The following is a 19,489-nucleotide window of genomic DNA, read 5'->3' on the forward strand; positions in this document are numbered from 1 at the left end:
GGTTCGGTTAGCAAGGAAGGAAGTTAAGGTGGGACAGCTGTGATAAAGAGCTGGCCAATGGGGAGGGAGCCTGGGGGGCAGTGAAGAAAGGGAGTGTGAGGGGTTGGAGGAGGGATGACCTAAGAAGGAGACTGACCTGAAGCTTCCTCTAAGAACTGCGGGGGGGGGGGGGGGGGGGGGGGGTGGGGGGGGGGTAGTCTGGGCCTAGAATAGGAAAGGGGTGTGAGTGGTGCCACCTCAAATGCGAGGTAAAGTGAGACACTATGGGGGCTCCAGTTAGCTGAGCCCGGTGAAGAAATCCAAGACCAGCCACAACTACAGGGACAGCTGATACAAGTCATCTTTTCAGACAGTCCAGCAGATCTGTGGTCTCCACGATGATTGCTCCTCTCATGTTAGGGTGCATGCAGTCTGACCAAAACAGAGGTGTATACAGGGAGAAAAAAAAAAAATAATGGAAGAACAAGTTTCTCAGGGAGGGTGGGAAAGGTGATGGTGTCTCAGTAAGCATAAGAGAATACCTATAAGGAAAGGAATAAAATGGCAAAGAGACCGCTATTGTTACCAATATGGGAAAGCTAATAAAAAAATAAATAAATAAAACAAAAAAACTGGGGGAGGTTAAACCCATTTCTCCAAATCTCTCAGTTTTATTAATCAGGTCTAAATCAAGACCATTAAAATATTTATTTAAAAATAACTTTATTCCATAATCTTTTTTAAAAAATCCACATTATAACCTCAGAATAAATTTCTCTTACCCATTCCCCCCCCCACACACACACATACCAAATATTAAAATGTAAATAACGCAGAGGGATCTGCTAATTTTTCTTTGCAGCAGTTCCTGGTCAGTCCCATGGCACTTACTGCATCATGATAGACTTTACCCGGCAGGAATGATTTTCCAGGTGTTGGTGCATGGGTTCTGGAGTTTTCCATCACGGGGTTTCTGCAGTAATAGGGCCTGTGTGTACTTGTGAGAATTAGGACTAATATCAAAGCCACAGGATTGCCAGAGCCCTTCCCCAGTGTCCCCTGCTGAAATGTCAGTTGTGATAGCCCTTCAGTATTTATCTTCCTGCTTCTGATAAGGAGATCTTGGAGTTCACAATACATTCAGTTAAGATTGTGTAACAGCGCAACGTAACAACTTGGACTTTGCCACACAGATTTTGTAACCCACTGTTAACATGCTTGTAATTTTGGGGGTGGGGTTCGACTTAAAATAAAAGCAAGCCCTAATTCTGTAAAAATCCTTAAAGCTTGAAGAACCCCAGTACCTGCGCTCTTAATTGACCCAGCTATATTAATGTGCACATAGGGCTCAGATATAAGTGACAGAAGTCATGGGTCAGCTAATCTAGGCTTTATAGTGTTTGAAGCCCCCTATTGATAGTGGAACAACCCCTCCCCGAAGATTTTCGATCAAGTGCGTGTGCAAGAGAAGAGGGAAGTTCTGGAAAGCATCTCAGTGATCTTACAAATCATTCTCTGTGTTCCTACCTAAGGATTTTTTTTTTCCTGTTTCTTTTCTTATTCTCTTTTTAAACATGGTTGCCTCTGCAGAGTGGGCTCCTCAGGAATTTAATGACGGAAGATTCTAAAGGGAGACAAGCTCAGTGTTCAGTGACTTTAGCGGCAACTCAACTCAAGTCTCCTGTTCTGAAACAATGCTAACTCAGGCTGGCCAGAGTGGTTAAGTACTGAAATACAATGCAGCAAAAGACCCAGCACACAAGAACTGTTAGCAGGCCGCAGCTATTCCTGAGGGGTAGAAATTGCAGCCAGCTCCTGTGATTGCCAGAGCTCTGAGCTGGGAACAGGGCTCACTTCTAGTGATTTTCTCAGTTCAGTCTTTTCATCCAAGAAAGTAGACCTGTCCCAACCACACCTCCAGGGTAATCCTGCAGATAACCAGCTTCTCGTCTCACAGGAGTCCCAGTCCCTATTGCTGGAGAAAGGAAGTTCTCCATGAAGCCCCATGTCTTGCCCATTAGGCAGGATATGAACAGTAAAGAGTGCAAACTCAAGTCATCAGATTTTCAGGTTTAGCACACATCTTTTGCACCCTTAGTAGGTCCCTGATGTTTAAGAGATTTGGATGAAATCAGAGAAACAAAAATCTCTGAACTGTCCAGGGATCTGGAAACAGCAGCTTAAACTCATCATATGTTATTTTCAGTCCAAACTTCGCATTATTGATCAACGTAGCCTCATAATCTATTTCCTTAGGAAGTGGGAAGGAAACAAGTTTTCTCATTCCCATTTCCAAGATCTAGAAACTGAGGCCGGATGAACTTGTGTGCCCAAGGAGTACTTCTCACCAGATACTCCCCTGCAAAACATTTCTCCTGCCTTCTTTCAAAGCCACAGGAGAAAGGAAGAATGGGAAATTCTGAAAACCAATAGGGTGTCACCTAAGAGGCTTTTGTATAAATATGAAGCTCTGCAAAATGAGAGGTTCTAGTGAAAGGCACTTCCTCTTATGGGCCCCTACCTCTTTTGAAAAGAACTATACCTCCGGGGAAGCAAATACCATCAGGAGAGCTCTCATCTGAAACCATTCAACAAAGAACAGGAGGCCAAGGTGGCAGCTTGTAATTTACAGTTGACCTTGTTTCTTCCACCAGGGAGGGCAAAAGAGAAGATAACCAACATCTACTGAACACCTCCTGGGCACTTTCACACCCACAAGTACCTCATTTAGGACCCACCGTACCCTGTACGGCCGGTATGATTCCACCTATTTGGTAGATGAGGAAAACTGAGGTCCCGGGGAGAGGTAAAGCAACGTGCCTGAGCCCATGAAACAAGAAACAGGGCCCAGATTCAAGCCTCCAAAACCTGAGCCAAACTGCCTCCCTCTGACTAGCATCGGCAACTGACATCTCCTCACCTTTTCCAGGGAGGTGACGTCCACCTGGATCTCCAGCTTACCTGGGACATGACCCCACATTATTCCCTTGTGTGTTGGGGCAAGCTGATCACTGACCTTTCATGGTGCACTGAGAGCCCTGAGCACAGAGCTCAAGTGCCTCCCCCCAGATCAGCATCAGTCAAGCTGGATAAAGCCAGAAGTCACAGTGAAAAGGGGCACCTCAGATGCCGAACGCACCTTTCCCCCCCATACTGCCCGTTCCTGATACTTTTTAACATCAATGAGAAAACTTACAGCAAGTCAACCGATTTAGGGAAAAAAAGGAAGGGGGGCAGGAAATATACGTGTGTGTGTTTTTCTTTTTTGCTGAGAGTCCCAAACCATTTTAAGTCCTCAGGCAGGGGTGTGAGTCAAGTCAAAGCTTTCAAGACAGGATAACGAAGGACAGTTCTCTTCTTCAAACTGGCCTATCTTCTTGAACGATGTCACTCTGCTCCTCGCTGCTGTCATCTGTACAGGAGAGAAAAGCCAATCTGAGTCTGAGTGAGGTCGACAAGAGGGGACTCCATTTCCACCGTCAGGTTTCAGTCATTGCAATTTCTAGTCCTTTACTGGAGAGCCTCAGAACTGGATTTCATGGGGGAGCAGGTGGGGCAGGGTATATGTTCCCCTTTTTCTCCTGTTCTTTTGTTTTTTTAAATGCTTTTATTTATGTATTTAGAGAAGAGAGGAGGGGCAGAGAGAGAGGAGAGAAAGAATCCTGAGGAGGGGCAGAGAGAGAGGAGAGAGAGAATCTCTCTTGATGTGGGGCTTGATCTCACGAACCGTGAGATCATGACCTGAGTCAACATCAAGAGTGAGACGCTCAACCAACTGAGCCACCCAGGCGCCCTCTCCCGTTCGTTTCACTGTCTACCCTGCATAAACTTGGGTATGCTGTCTAACCTGCATAAACTTGTTCTCTTCACCCGGAATACTCTCTCCTTTCTGCTTATTCAAACACTGCCCTGAAAGACTTGCCTCATATCCTACTTGTGCCATTAAGCTCTTCCTAACTAATGTGCCGCTCAAGGCACTCGACTCTCTCTGAGGTCCTGTTATTTTTAAACCTATCATCCATCTGGCAAAATTAACCCAATTCCTCCTCTGCTACTCTCTCAAAATGATGGTTAAATCTTGCTTCCATTTTTGGGTGCCTGGGGTGGCTCAGTCAGTTAAGCAACTGACTCTCGATTGGGGCTCAGGTCATGATCTCACAGTTCGTAAGATCGAGCCCCATGTTGGACTCTGTGCTGACAGCTCAGAGCCTGCTTGGGATTCTCTCTCCCTCTCTCTCTGCCTTTCCCCCAATTGTGCATGCTCTCTTTCTCTCTCTCAGAATAAATCAATGTTAAAAAAAAAAAAAAAATCTTGCTTCCATTTTAAATCTTCCCCAGCTTTCACTCTGTGCACCCTAACTGGTCTTGCAAAGCTCCCAGCTTACAGTTATCATCGGTGCTTTGTATTCCTCTAAACAGGGCCGATATCGCACCTTCCCCAGAGTAGGTCTTTGATAAATGTTTGGCAGTTTAATTGTGGTGTCAGGAGTTGATAGCAGATGCTAGATTAAACTTTAACTGTCTTCCCCACCCTTGGAAAAACCCACACTCAAAGATTCTTACTGGGAATCTCACTGCAACCTAGCAGGGTGGTTTTAAGGAAAAAGAGCTTACCTTGCAGAGCCTGGAGTCCATTCCCCATCCAGTCTACATTCCCATTCACCAGTGCGGTCACTCTATGGATGTGGCCATGCTTATGTATTTCTTTTGGCGACTCCTCCCTCTCATCTGCTTCCTCCTCCTCTTCTTCCTCCTCTTCGGCCACATCTTCCTCCTCTGCTTCCTCTTCTTCTGAATCCACCAAAACCATGACATCACCCATGTCTTGCCCCCTAATTTCCAAAGGGGGAGAAATAATCAAGAAGATACCTTTTTCCAATATCAGCCCTTACCGAATACAAAACACTAGATTTATCGCAACCTCTTTTGTAATGTGGAAAAATCTTTGTGCGTTCCACACACGAATCTCTCAAAGCGATGCTGCCATAGATTCCTACAGACAATCACATATTCCTGGGTGGGTTTTATTATCTCCCCCTGCTCCTTGGGTAGGTGACTCTTTGTCCCAGGAACCTACCATCCGAGTACCTCTCACAGCACATACACGAATGCTACTACGTTCCTTTCCTGAAATGCCCTTTATTTCTGCTCTACTTCCTGAAATTTCTCCTCCTACTCGTTATTCAAGGCCCAGGTAAAGTCCTCTTCCTCCCTGGAAGCCCTGAACCACGACTGCACTTGGGAATGCCCAGCGGTTTGGCATTTAATTATTGTCTTATTGTCTGATTCGTTACTGACTCTGCCTACCCGGCTGGACTGTACGTTTCTCATTCGTGCCATGGGCCAGTCACAGTGCTAGGAGCATTACATTGTCATCCGATCTTTTCAGTCTCCCTCTGGGAAACAGATGAGGAGACAGAGGCTCAGAGAAGGTCAAGGATTTTCCATGAGCACAGGGCTTGAGAACGGCAGAGTTGCAATTTGAACCCAGGCCCACTAATTCCAAAGCGTTTGCCGCTATGCCTTGCTGTCTCCTCCTATGAGAAAATAAGCCCAGGGAATGAAAGTGAGTCTTTCACGGCCCTCAAATATAGGGCAGTAAAGGTGACGTTTCCCCAGGAAAGATCACCCCAGAACAGTAATACCACCGGTTGAGAGGAACAAAGAGAAGAGTTCTTTGCTCCCACCCAGAATCTCCTTAGGAAATGAAATACCCAAGTTCCATTTAGTTGCTTTGTCCCGAATGAGGTTTCCTTTTGGGAGGGGCTTCTGGGCAAGCTCAGACCAGTCTCCCAAAACGTGCTGTAAGACCAGGACTTAGGCTTCCTTTTAGCTCTTTTTAGAAAATGACATGAGATAAATGCACAAACGGCCGGGCTTCATGCATACACACCATCTTTACGCTTCAGTAACAGCCCAGCAATGTGCCCCACCCTGAGACCGGGCCTTGTAAAACGAGCACAGACTTTGGAATCGGTCAGACCGGGATCTGAATGCAGGCGCAGCCCTCCGTTTCCTGGATGAGCTTGCAGACATTACTTCACCGAGGGTCCATCTCCTTATCTGGACGATGGCGATGCCACCACCATCCAGAAGAGTTTACGACAGAGTTTATAATCACGCCTAATGAAGCCCCTCACCCAGTGTCCGGCACATGGCGGGTCCTCAACCGTGGCTGCTATTATTGCTCTTACGAGAGAAAACAAAAACTGCAGTGAAGACAGATCACAGAAATGGCTTTTTGACTCAATGCTAGGAACACTCACCTGAAAGTGTTTCCTACTGAAGGGAGAAAGGAAAAAAATTAATATCCAATAACATCTACTTCGGCCTCAAAAAACGTTTTTTTTTTTAATATTTGTATAATCTTTTTTTTTAATATGAAATTTATTGTCAAATTGGTTTCCATACAACACCGAGTGCTCATCCCAAAAGATGCCCTCCTCAATACCCATCACCCACCCTCCCCTCCCTCCCACCCCCCATCAACCCTCAGTTTGTTCTCAGTTTTTAAGAGTCTCTTATGCTTTGGCTCTCTCCCTCTCTAACTTTTTTTTCCTTCCCCTCCCCCATGGTCTTCTGTTAAGTTTCTCAGGATCCGCATAAGATTGAAAACATATGGTATCTGTCTTTCAAAAAATGTTTTTGATCTAACATTTACCAAAGGACAGAGAAATGAGAAGACTGACCCAACGTGAGAGGTGACAGGGTATTCAGGAATGGTACTTAGGATGTTCATTATTGCACATCATCTGGACCCAAGGAAGAAGCCTATAGAATGGGACCTCAGGTGGGAGCACAGTTAGGGCCTCCTTCCCCCACCCACACCCTTTTTTTTTTTTAAGTTTCTTTATTTTGAGAGAAAGAGAGAGAGAGAGAGAGAGAGAGAGAGAATGCATGCACGTAAGCAGGAGAGTGGGAACAGAGGGAGGGAGAGAGAGAATCCCAGGTAGGCTTCACGCTGTCAGGGCAGAGCTGTTCCTGGCAAGCCATGAGATCATGACCTGAGCAGATACCAAGAGTCAGATGTTTAACCAACTGAGCCACCCAGGTGACCCCCACCCACACCCTTTCGAGAAGCCTAAAAGGTAAGCAAAAAGACCCAAGAAATCCTTACCTTTCCAGCAGAACACAGGGCTATAATACAACATAAGCCCTGAGATAATGGCCAGTCCCAGCAGAAGGAGGCTCACGATGGTGCCCACAATCCCACCAATATTCCAAGGTTCTACAAAGACAAATCACACTGTTGAGTCTTCCACTGGATACACCCGTAGGTAGTGCTCGCTTGGGCAGCATATATTAAAATTGATACACAGGCAGGTGAAAGAGCAACATCGCCCTTCCTCTGCCTGGGTCCTAGTCTTCCTTTGGTTCCATAAGCTTGGGCAAAGCATGTGACCTCTCCATAAGGCAAGATAAATATCTCATTTCCTCAATTTGTGGGAATCAAATGAAGCACGTGATACAAAAGAACACTGGAAAGTTGGGGCGCCTGGGTGGCTCAGTCAGTTAGGCGTCCAACTTCGACTCAGGTCATGATCTCGAGTTTCATGAGTTTGAGCCCTGTGTCGGGCTCCATGCTGACAGCTTAGAGCCTGAAGCCTGCTTTGGATTCTGTGTCTCCCTGTCTGTCTGACCCTTACCCACTCGCGCTCTTTCTCCCTCAAAAATAAATAAACATTAAAAAACAAAACAAAACAAAACACTGGAAAGTTAACGTCTCCGTCTACCAGACATCAAGACTGTTTATAACGTCACAGAAATTAAGAGTATGAGTTGTTAGTGCTGTCATAAACAGTGATGAATGGAACAGAATCAAGAATCTAAGAACAGACCTACACATAAAAGAAAATTTGATTTATGACAGATTGGTGGGTAAAAGAGGAATTATTCAAGAATGGTGCTGGAATAAATGGCTATCCAAATTTGGGTGGTGTTGGGTGGGGGAGAAACTGGACCCTTACCTCACACCATTCACAAAAATCAATTCTAGATGGATTAAATATTTAACTGTGAAAGGCAAAACATTAAAACTTTTTAGAAGAAAATATAGGATAGGACTTTTGCAGCCATGGAGGAGACAGGATGTCTTAAGACATAAAAAATTGCTAATGATACAAGACTCATAAAATTAACTACTAAAAGAACGCTCATGAAAGGATAGCATAAAGAAAGAAAAAAAAAGACAAACTAAAAGGAGATATTTGTAACGTAAAACTAATAAGGATTAGTAAACAGAATTTCTAAAGAACTTGTACATATCTATAAGAAAGGAGGAAATGTCAAAAGACACACATGTATTTCGCAGAAGAAACACAAATAGCAAATACACATATGAAATAATGCTCAATCTTCTTAGAAACCAGAGAAAGGCAAATTAGAATAAGTGAGATTCCACCCCACACATACTTGCTGGGCAAAAATCACAAAGCCTGATAGCGAAAATGTAGAACAACTCAATACTCCTACATACCGCTGTTGTGAATGGAAATCAGTACAACCACTTTGGAAAATAATTTGGTATTATCCAATAAAGATACAAATGCACATGCCCTATAACCCTTCATTTCTACTCCTTCCACATATATCCCAGAGAAGTATTTGCCTGGGGACCTGCTGTAAAAGTACAGGAGAAACTGGGTAAAAGATTGTCATAGTAACACTTCTGTTCATCACAACAACAAAAAATCAGAAACAATACAAAGGTCCATCGCAGGAAAATTAGTGACTTAGTTGTGTAATCGTGACACAACAGAAAATCCTACAGCAGTGAGGAGGTATGAAGCATAATTACACATATTGGCATGAATAAATCCTAGGAACAAAAACGTGGAGTGAAAAAAGCAGGCATTTCACTTACGTAGTAAAATTTTTCTTGAATAGTGATTACATTTTTCAGGAGGCCCAGGATGAGACTGGAAAGGAGTCTACAGGTAGAGTCGCCTGATAAAATACAGCATGCCCACTTAAATTTGGATTTCAGGTAAAAAATGAATCATGTTTTAGAATAGGCATCTCCCATGCAAAATGTGGGACACGCTTACGCTAAAAAAATTCTGTTTTTCTGACATGCAAATTTAAGAGGGCATCCTAGGTTTTTTAGCTTTGTTCTAATTTCCTAAATCTAGCCACACTACCTACAAGTAACTTCCGCATTGTTGGCGCTGTATCTTAAACAGGCTGGTAGTTTCTTGGGTGTTCATTTTGCTCTTATGCGTCACAACTTACACTTTTTGTATTTTTAAAATATATTTTATAATATATATTCTTAGGGATGTAACAGATTATTTTTTTAAGCTTTATTTTATATTTTCTTTACTAATCTCTATGCCAACGTGGGGCTTGAACTCACAACCCCGAGATCAAGAGTCACGTGCTCTTCCAAATGAGACTGCCACGTGCCTCAACATAAATTACTTTTTTCTCCCCATGCAATGTTGGAAATGTAGGACTGGATAATAATTTTTCCACCTTGTCAAGTCGTAGGCAAGCAGATAGGCCTTCTCCCAGATGGCAGTGACCACCTGGTCATATATGGAAGCACCGAACTGTCCTCGTGCTAGTGGAAGGTCCTCTGAAGCTCTCAACCATCCTCGTTTGGGGCCACTCACCTTTCACACTCAGCCAGATGTCCACCTCCCGCACCCCCACGGGGTTCTTGGCCTGACAGACGTAGTAGCCCTCATCCAGGACCTGGGAGCAGTTGCGGATGGTGAGTGTGGAGCTCTGGCCATTCTGGGTGATGAGATAGTGGCCATTGGGCTGGATGACCACCTCGGGCTGGGTGAGGTTCCTCAGCCACAGGATCTTGGCAGGGGGGTAGGCTCCAGACACTTGGCAGGTGAGCGTCACATTGCCCCCCACGAAGCAAGTCTTCATGGGCTCAGAGACAAGGGAGGCACTCCCTGGCGAACAGAAGGTAAAGAAAGAAGACAAATGTTCAAGGAGACTCAAGCAGTGGCCTGAGATTTTCAAGAATATTATTACCTTCCTAATGAAACAACTACAGGAAGTTCTGTACCACACTTGGTCTCGTGTGATAATAAAAGCTAACATTTATTTAGCATCTACTATGGGATAGGCACGGTTATGCTTATTAACCCAATTAGTTCTCACAAAAACCCTGTCCTTATCCCCATTTTGCAGATGAGGAAATGGAGGCCCAGAGAAGGTTAAGTAACTTGCTCAAAGTCACACAATGAGTTAAGTGGTGCAGCTAGGATTAGGATGAACAAGAGTCCTGGTTTGCTCGACTGAGGGGGTTCCTAGGACATGGGGCTTTCAGGGAGAAAAAGGGGAAAGTCTTGGGCAAACCAGGATGAGTTGGGCAAACCAGCCAAGTTGCCAGGCTTTTGTAGCCCATGCTCCTTATGTCTATGCTATAGGCTTCTATGCGTAATAACCAGATTGCTCATATGAAAAATGGGCACGCAGCCTGCCAAGAGTGTTTGAGGGGACAGTAAAGCAGCTGTCATTTCCTATCGCCGCGGTTAACAAATTGCTACAAACTGCGTGGTTTAAAACACCACAAATTGGTTCTTTTATAGTTCTGGAGGCCAGAAGTTGGAAATGATCTTATGAGGTTCAAATCAAGCCGTTGGCTGAGCACATTCCTTCTGGAGGCTCTGGGGGCCAAATCCACGTCCTTTTCAGCTTTTTGAAGCCATCTGCATTCCGTGGCTCGTGGCCCCTCCTTGACCCGCTCTTACACCTGTCGTCACATCTCCTGCTGCTGACTCTGACCCTCCGGTCTCCTTTTCAGAAGGTCCGTGTCATCACAACGGCCCCACCCCGATAATCCAGGATGATCTCCCCATCCCAAGATCTTAAATCACAGCTTCAAAGTCTCTCTTGCCATGTAAGGTAACAGTCACAGGGATGAGGACACGGACATCTTGGGGGGAGCATCAGTCTATCACAAGTGTGTCGTAGACAACTCAGAATGCGGCGTCCCTGTGGCCTCAGGGTCTGACTTGAGTGGGCCGTGGGGAACTCTAAGGTGCACCCTAGCAATCCATTTCTTTCCTTTTGTAAAATTTTTTTGAGACAGAGAGACACAGTGTGAGCAGGGGAGGGGCAGAAAGAGAGGGAGACACAGAATCCGAAGCAGGCTCCAGGCATTGATCTGTCAGCACAGAACCCGACGCAGGGCTCAAACTCACGGACCGCGAGATCATGACCTGAGCCGAAGTCTTAACTGATTGAGCCACCCAGGTGCCCCCGATCCATTTATTTTCTTTGCAGCAGAAAGCCTTTCCCAAAATGCACACTATCCTGGAAAGGGTGGCAAATTCATCTTGGGTGATATATTAAGCCCTTATTTTCAGCAGCTGAAGGGCACAGACTGGCACACTGGGTTCCTGCCTGGGAGAGTGAAACCACACGCTTCCCACAGGCGATTGTCCCAAGAGAGAATCTAGGGCTTCAGTGCTGGCGCCGTGGGGAGACGGAAGGGGCAATGTACACGGGGGACAGGGTAGGGGTATAGAGCAGCCCAAAGGCTCTCCCTCTAAATTAGGTCAGCAGAAGAGACCCAAACGTAGGTTTCCTCAGGAAACTCAGGTGCTCCACCCCCTTCTGGATCAATTGTCAGGTTCCTGCCATGTTGCCAAATTGTGCTTTCCCCTTCTCTGTGGTTAACTCCTGTGTCCTTTGGGGTCACAAAGCCAGCAGCAGTGACATGCCTCATCTGTATGTTGCAATTCAGGGGCCCCCAAACCTAAGTTTGAGACACAGCCTCCTCATCCTGCATAAAAAGCAAAGCAAACAGTCCCCCTAGTGCCCCCTTCCCCAGCAAACAGAGGTCATGTACATAAATCTGCTTCTGCCAAACAGCATTTGCCCCTCAAAAAGCTGAGCCACCCAAACAGTGAGTGTGGCACCTATAAATTCAGAGTTTCTTTCACCTAAGAGGATGCTGTGTGCAGGGGTGGGGTCAGGGGTGGGGGTGAGGGGATGCAGGGCCCTCAGAGATCTGCGAGAGATGGAATAGACACCAGGGCCTTCACATAATGGGCTGGTTAGTGCTTCAGCTTATCACGATTTGAGTGGATTTCTTCCGTGTAGGGGCCTACAAGCAATTTAAAGAGATGTGGGCAGCAGGAATCCCCAAAAGTATCACTTTTCATCATTTGGGGAGCTATGCTGTTCTGTACCCAAAAGGTGAGCATTAACATTACTTTTCAATGACTTACTAGTCCTCCCAAGGCAATGATCCAGAGACTTCTTCTCCCCCAAGGGCACTGCTATTCAAAGTATGTTCTCAGGACCAGCAGCAACAGCACTTTCTAGGATCTGGTTAGAAATGCAGAGTCTTGGGCCCACCCCAAGCCCAGAGAGACAGAATTTGCCTTTTAACCAGACCCGCAGGTGACCTGTATGGACATCAAGGCTGAGAAGCTCTGGGCTCAAATGACCAAGAGGAAAGAGGGGAGAATTGGACAATGTCAGAGTCAGTCAGGAAGGTTCTAGGTCCTTGTGCCTGCTTCCCTATGCTCCTGGAACTGGGAAAACGTCCACCCAGTTCTCTTCTCCAGACACATTTCTTAATCCTGAGCACATATTTAGACTCAAATTACTGGCCAGGACTCAGGGGCCACAAGAATGATGAGTCAGACAAGATCTGCAGGAAAAATACGAAGGGGTGGGGGAAAAACAACACCAAACCTGTCAGCTGCCTCTGCCATTTTCACCCTGTCTCAGGGTCAGTCCATAATTTAGCCACTTCCTGGGAGTTGCCGTCCACGGCACACTTTGGGAATCTTCATTACCCGCCATTCGGAAGGCGTGCCCTGCTTCCGGCTGTAGGAATCGGGTCAAGCCCATTGCTTCTGCTTCATCATCCATAACGGGGAGTGCAGTGGATTGAATAGCGTCCGCCCAAAATTCACGAGGGACCCCAGAACGTGACCTTATTTGGAAACAGGATCTTTGCAGAGGTAACTAGTTCAGGATCTCAAGATGTAATCATCCTGGATTCAGGGTGGGCCCTAAGCCCACCAGCAGGTGTCTTACAAGAGGAGTGGACCCAGAGAGACCCGGACACAGAGAAGACATGAAGACAGAGGCAGAGACTGGAGGAACGTAGCCACAAGCCAAGGAACGCCTGGCAGCACTAGAAGCCGGGAGAGGCACGGAAGGACACTCCCCTGGAGCCTTCGACGGGAACACGACACACCAATCCCTCAATTTCAAACTTCCAGCCTCCAGAGCTAGGAGAGAATACATTTCTGTTTTATTTATTTATTTTTTGTTTTTCTTAACGTTTATTTATTTTTGAGACAGAGAGAGACAGAGCGCGAAAAGGTGAGGGGCAGAGAGAGAGGGGGACACAGAATCGGAAGCAGGCCCCAGGCTCTGAGCTGTCAGCACAGAGCCTGACATGGGGCTCGAACTCACAAACTGCGAGTTCAGGACCTGAGCCAAAGTCGGACGCTCAACCGACTGAACCAACCCAGGCGCCCCAATATCTGTTGCTTTAAAACACCAAGTTTGAGGTGCTTTGTTATGGCAGTCCCCAGAAATGAATGTATGAGGATAACATGAACACCTAGCTCCCAGGGTGATCGTGAGCACTAAGCAAGGTACTGTGTGGAAAACACCCAGCACAGCACCTTGTACACGGTTTGCGCTCAACAAATATCGAGGTCACTACTGCGATATTGCCAGTTCCCTACTTCACGTTTCTATGACTTATCTTTCCGAGGAAATTTTAAGTCCTTTGAAGGTTAAGGACTCGGTACTCCTACAGTGCCTGATACCATGCTGAGTATGTAACTCTTCCCCGAAAGGACTTGCTGGGTTAAGTGTGGAAGGGGTTCCTGAGGGAGGCAAGGGTTCTGGAGTCAGATCAGCCTGGGCCAGGTGCCAGCTCAGTCACTTACGAGCTGGGTGATCGTGGGTAAGTTAGTTCACATGATGTCCCCTCTGCAACTTACAAACTGTCGTGTCTAATCTGCGGGCTACTGTGAGGGTTCAAACGTCGTGTCAGCAATTTGGAAACAGGAAAAGAACTTCTGAGCCCAGAACCCTAAAAGTACAGGGCTGACACAGGTAGGTGACCCCTTCACAATCAGAAAACTGCTGATAACTAGCAGAAATGAAGCACAAATGCAGTTTAGGAGCCAAGTAGGACAGAAAAATATCCATGGCATGCAATGACAGTTCTCTGAAATTAACTGACTAGGTGAATATAAAATACTCTCAGGGAATAATAAGAAAAGATGAACCCAGTAGAAAAATGGACAAGACAGTGGGTGTCGTATGGAAACAAATTTGACAATAAATTTCATATTAACAAAAAAAAAAGAAAGACAAATGGACAAGATATGAACAGACAATTCGCAGAAAATATATAGGAACCAATTAGTACACAGTATTATGTACCAATTAGTATATAAAAATTGTCAACTCCCCTAGGATCAAAGAAACTCAAATTAAAAATTACGCCATGTCTTAACAAATAGGAAAAGTCTAAAAAATTAAAGATAACACTCAATGTCAGTGGCACAGTCTTCCTAGAGGGGACTTGCCAGTGGGTACAGGGTTTCTTTGTGGAACAATAGAAATGTTCTGGAAGTAGACAGTGCTGATGATAGTACAACATTGTGAATATACTAAAAACTACCATTATACGCTTTAAAATAATGAAGTTTATGCTGTGTGAATTATATCTCATTAAAAATAAAATTGTGAGGCGCCTGGGTGGCTTAGTCAGTTGAGTGTCCGACTTCGGCTCAGGTCATGATCTCACGGTCTGTGGGTTCAAGCCAGGCGACAGGCTCTGTGCTGACAGCTCAGAGCCTGGAGCCTGCTTCTGATTCTGTGTCTCCCTCTCTCTCTGCCCCTCCCCTGCTCATTCTCTGTCTCTCTCAAAAATAAATAAACACTAAAAAAAAATTTTTTTTTAATAAAATTGCAAAAAACCAGTGGGGCCGGGTGTATCCCACGGGCCATCGTTTGCCAACCCCTGTTCTAATGTAGAAAGTGAGTCTTGGTCCCTTCTGTTGCCTGGGGCCAGCCAGGTACCGGACACAGATGAGCCACTTGGGGCATGTTTGCTGAATGAGTCACTGGGGAAGGGTCAACCATGGGAATGCCACTTGCCTGGGAAAACACGCATCTCCTGGCATAACAGCGCTCACTTCTCAGCAGGTCAGCCCTCCGTGGCCGCACCTCTGAGGATCGTCCTGACACACTAGGAGGAAAATCCTCACCATGGCCAACAAAGCCCAACACCCTCAGGTCCTTGCTTCCAGTGGTATTCGTTTCCTGGGGCTGCTCTCACAAAGTACCACAAAGTGGGTAGCCTAAAACAACAGAGATCCTTTCTCTCACAGTGCAGAAACTCAGAGGTCTGAAATTCAGGTGTCAGCAGGCTTGAGGCCTCTGGAGGATCCCCAGGGAGAAACCATCCCATGCCTCTCTCTTAGCTTCTGGCGGTCACCGGCAACCATGGACATTCTTGGCTTGTAGATGGACCACTACAGTCCCTGCCTCCATCATCACGTGACATTCTCCTCGCGTGTCTGTGTCCAAATGTCCCTCTTCTTGTAAGGATACTGGTCCCTGGAATAGAGCCCACCCTACTCCAGCATGGCCTTATCTTAACTTAATCACACCCACAAAGGCTCTTAGCCCAAATATGGTCACATCCACTGAGACCCAGGATTAGGACTTGAACATATCTTTTTTGGGAGACACAATTCAACCCACAATAGCCATCTAGCCTAGTCACTGCCTCACGCACAGTGGTCTACTCTCAGTTCCTCAAGTGCCAGATAAGTTTCCACCTCAGGGCCTTAGCATTTGCTATTCCCTCTGCCAGGAATACTCAGCCCACCTAGCTAGCTCCTCATCCTACAGGTCTTTGCTCAAAATACTACTGCCACAGGAGACCTCCCTACCTCCTAGGAAGAGTAGCCTTCTTCCTATGATAGACTCTTTAAAAGTCTCTTTTATTCTCTTCATAGCTATTCTCTTCATAGCTATTTTATTCTCTTCATAGCTATTATCACTGGGGTGCTTGGGTGGCTCAGTTGATTAAGCATCCGACTTCAACTCAGGTCATGATCTCGCAGTGTGTGGGTTCGAGCCCTGCGTCAGGCTCGTACTGACAGCTCAGAGCCTGGAGCCGCTTCAGATTCTGTGTTTCCCTCTCTCTCTGCCCCTCCCCTGCTCATGAGCGCATGCGTACTCTCTCTCAAAATTAAAATACAAACATTAAAAAAATAATTATTATTATCCCTATCTGAACCTATCTTACTTGTTTTTGGGTTTTCTATCTTCCTCTGACCCCCACCCCCACACAGAAAAATTTAAGCCCTAGGAAAGAGGAATGGTCATGATTTCAAAAATGTTACCAGAAATCATTTGACACTCTTCCCTTCAAAAAGTGGAACCTAATTCCACCCACTCCCCCCGTGAAAGTGGAGCCAGACTGAGTGACTCTCTTCTAATGAACAGAATATGGCAGAAGGGATGCCGTGCGACTTCTGAGGCTAGGTAGGTCAGAGGAAGGATTGCAATTGTCTGGCTTGCTCCCTCTTGCATCACTTGCTCTGGGGAAAGCCAGTGCCATGTTGCAAAGACAGTCAAGGGGCTCTGTAGAGAGGCCCCCATGGAGAGGAAGCAAACCTGCCAAGCATATGGGTGAGCACCTTGGAAGTAGATTCTTCAGACAATTCAGCCCTCCCAACGAAGTCTTGCAGCTGAGACCCAGGTATCACGGAGCCAAGACAGACCACCCCCACCGTGCCCTGTCCGAATTCCTGGCCCACAGAAATCATAAGATAAATAAATGATTTGTTGTTTTAAGCCATTAAGTCGGGGGGTGTTTGTTACATAACAGGAGATAGCTAATAAATGAACCACGTACTTCTTGTTCACTGCTCCACCTCCAGTACCTAGAAACTGTGCCTGGCACACAACAGGTGCTTAGTTAGGATGCATCAAGTAGAAAACGGTTTGGATGAGAACCAAGAAGGTTGGTGAAGCATCTTTAAAGTTTGAAAGGAAGGAGATACAAAGCAAAAGAAAGGAAGAAACAGAACTCGGTTCACTACGACATCTTGGGATTTCTTTCCCAGACCTTCTTGCAGAAGGTGCTCTTGGAATAAAGGAAGATGGGTGGACCCCAACCCAGGACAAGGCAGGCCAGACTCACTGATCTGCACCACACAGCTGGCTCCCAACTCCGGTCCCACTATGTGGCTCCCGACACACTTGAACTTCTTGCCATCTGACAGCTGGGACTGGTTCAGCATCTCCACCCCCAGCTTGGACGTCCCCACGGCCACACCTCCTGGCTCTTCTGTCCATAGGAAGTCCGGGTCTGGGTATCCCCCGTCCCAGCGACAGGTGAGCTGCAGCGTGAGCTGTCCTTGTGACATCTCTGCCCGGCACTGAGGGGCTGACGGAGGGGGTGCTGCAAAACAGCAGAGGATGCGGGCTTAATCAGAGACTCCAAAATCAGCCACTGAGCTGGCCCTAAGGATTACAGAACCAGTGTATCAGAGAAACAGTCATGCTCAGTTAGTGTGCCCTGAAATAGCTCCTTAGCACAAATTAGTGCATGACAGTAGTCCGGGTTTCCTCTGCGGAGTGTCCAGTCTCCAAGGACGTGGGCCTCATTCGTCTTTGCAATTCTCACTAGCCACGATGACCTTTACATGTGGCTATTTAAGGGCTCAGTGACTATATGCGGTGGGTGGCTACTGTATTGGACCACAAAGAATAGAACATTTCGATCATCATTAAAAGCTCTACTGGACAGTGCTGGTCCCCAGGGGGGGTGACAGGTGGGATTCGCCCCCACCCTTAACATATACTTCCTTTTTACTCTGTGCAGGCATTACTAAGAACACACAGACATTTAACAAGTTACAAACCTGTAAATCCTATGTAACCCATGTGTTAACAGCTATATGTGAAAATTCACATAAATGTATATTGTGCATATGTTCTATATGTATATTATGTATGTATTAAACGTATTGTACATCCTTTATAGATTTTATATAATACACACAAATAGAATTTGGATCTTACATGGATGGGTAGGTACAAGTCATCTACAAGAAAAATTATCAATAATATGCCAAAATGACGGTGAGAATATTCTTTTCTTTCCACTCATGTTTCCTCTAATAAGCACATATGACTTCGTCTACAATAAATGCCATTTTATGAGAGAACACAGAGACTTATAAAGGCTCTGAATAACGTATGAATTAAGTAAGGTGTTATTATCCTGTTCAGTAATTTGCTGTTCGGATGCCTCCTGTCGTTAGCATGGGTTATGAGCACACTCTATGTGTCTACAGTGGTTTTCACCCAAGGAATTTGTTTTCTCACTCCCGCAAGAAAGGTTCACAAACTGCTGGTTCCTAACGGTGCTAAAGGGCCCAAGTTCATGCATAGAATGAGGATGGTCAAATGCATACACAAATTTTGGTCTTTCCATGCAGTGGGATATTAACTCCATCACAAAATGGAGGAACCTTGAATACGTAATGCCCAGCAGAAGAAGCTGGTCATGAAAGGCCACATTGGTAGGAGTCCATTGATAGGACACATCCAGAATAAGCAAGTGCATAGAGATAGAACACAGATTGGTGGTTGCCAGGGGGTGGAGAAGACAGGAGGTAGTGACTGCTCGATGGGGATGGGATTTCCATTTGGGGTGATGAAAATGTTTGAAACTATACAGAGGTGATGTGATGGTCGCACAACGCTGTGAATGTATCAAATGCCACGGAGTTGTACATCTTTAAATGGCTGTTCTGTACTTTCACCTCAATTAAAAAAAAGAAAAGCAAGCATTAGGCTCAGCATTAATTTCCTTCTGTGGCTCACAGGGACTCTCCTGTGTCCCCCACTTAGCAGCAAGCTCCTAGAAGTGACTCCTCTCTGACACAGAGCCCTGGGTGTGTACGTGTGTGTTGAGGGAACCGCAGAAGCAAGTTCGGGCCCGTGCAGCAGGCATGCCTTTGTAGACAGGAGGAAGAGGCACAAACATGCAGCTCACGAAGGGTCGAGGTAAGGACATGGGGGAGGGGAGCGCCTCTTACGCACAGTAGACCAGGAGCTCGGTGGTCACCTTCCGCTGTCTCCCACTGAGCGTGTTCGTGGCCAAACACGTGTAGTTCCCTTGGAGGTTTTGCGACATGAGCAGCAGAATGAAGCTGCTGACCGTCAGGTTGTTTCCAAAGGGCTCAGTGCTGGAATCGGGGGCCCGGAACTGCCACTCAACCACTGACGGAGGCCAAGAGCGACTGCTGCAGCTGAAGTCCACCTGGGAGCCTTTGGCTGCATAGAGGGTGCCATTGGGGAGCGTGCCGGTGCTGGAGATGTTGACCTCAACCTCATAGGGACCGCCTGAGAATGACAGGGGGAATGGGGAAACTATTCATTACTTAAGAGTTAACTTGAGCTCCTTACCAGATCTAACAGACGCAGAAATGATCAGGAAGCAACAATGAGGATGTCAGTATCTATCGAATACTTA

The 19,489-nt window shown here is 46.2% G+C and overlaps 1 protein-coding gene across 1 annotated transcript in view; it reads right to left on the reverse strand.

Annotated features, from left to right (window-relative positions):
• Nucleotides 1-668: 668 nt before the first annotated feature.
• The window catches only part of VSIG10 (V-set and immunoglobulin domain containing 10), a 36,217-nt gene continuing 17,396 nt past the window's right edge, over nt 669-19,489 (reverse strand). Inside the window, exons 3-9 of the mRNA XM_086681800.1 lie at nt 19,057-19,359; nt 17,147-17,407; nt 9,594-9,887; nt 7,097-7,207; nt 6,246-6,261; nt 4,594-4,811; nt 669-3,391 (exon numbers count right to left, since the gene is read on the reverse strand). Of these exons, the coding sequence (XP_086537926.1) occupies nt 3,339-3,391; nt 4,594-4,811; nt 6,246-6,261; nt 7,097-7,207; nt 9,594-9,887; nt 17,147-17,407; nt 19,057-19,359 (1,256 nt within the window). The 3' untranslated portion in view covers nt 669-3,338. The remainder of the gene's footprint in view (nt 3,392-4,593; nt 4,812-6,245; nt 6,262-7,096; nt 7,208-9,593; nt 9,888-17,146; nt 17,408-19,056; nt 19,360-19,489) is intronic.

This window comes from Puma concolor, chromosome D3 (genome assembly GCF_028749965.1).
Source record: "Puma concolor isolate L17-30 chromosome D3, mPumCon1.1.hap2, whole genome shotgun sequence".
NCBI lineage: Eukaryota > Metazoa > Chordata > Mammalia > Carnivora > Felidae > Puma > Puma concolor.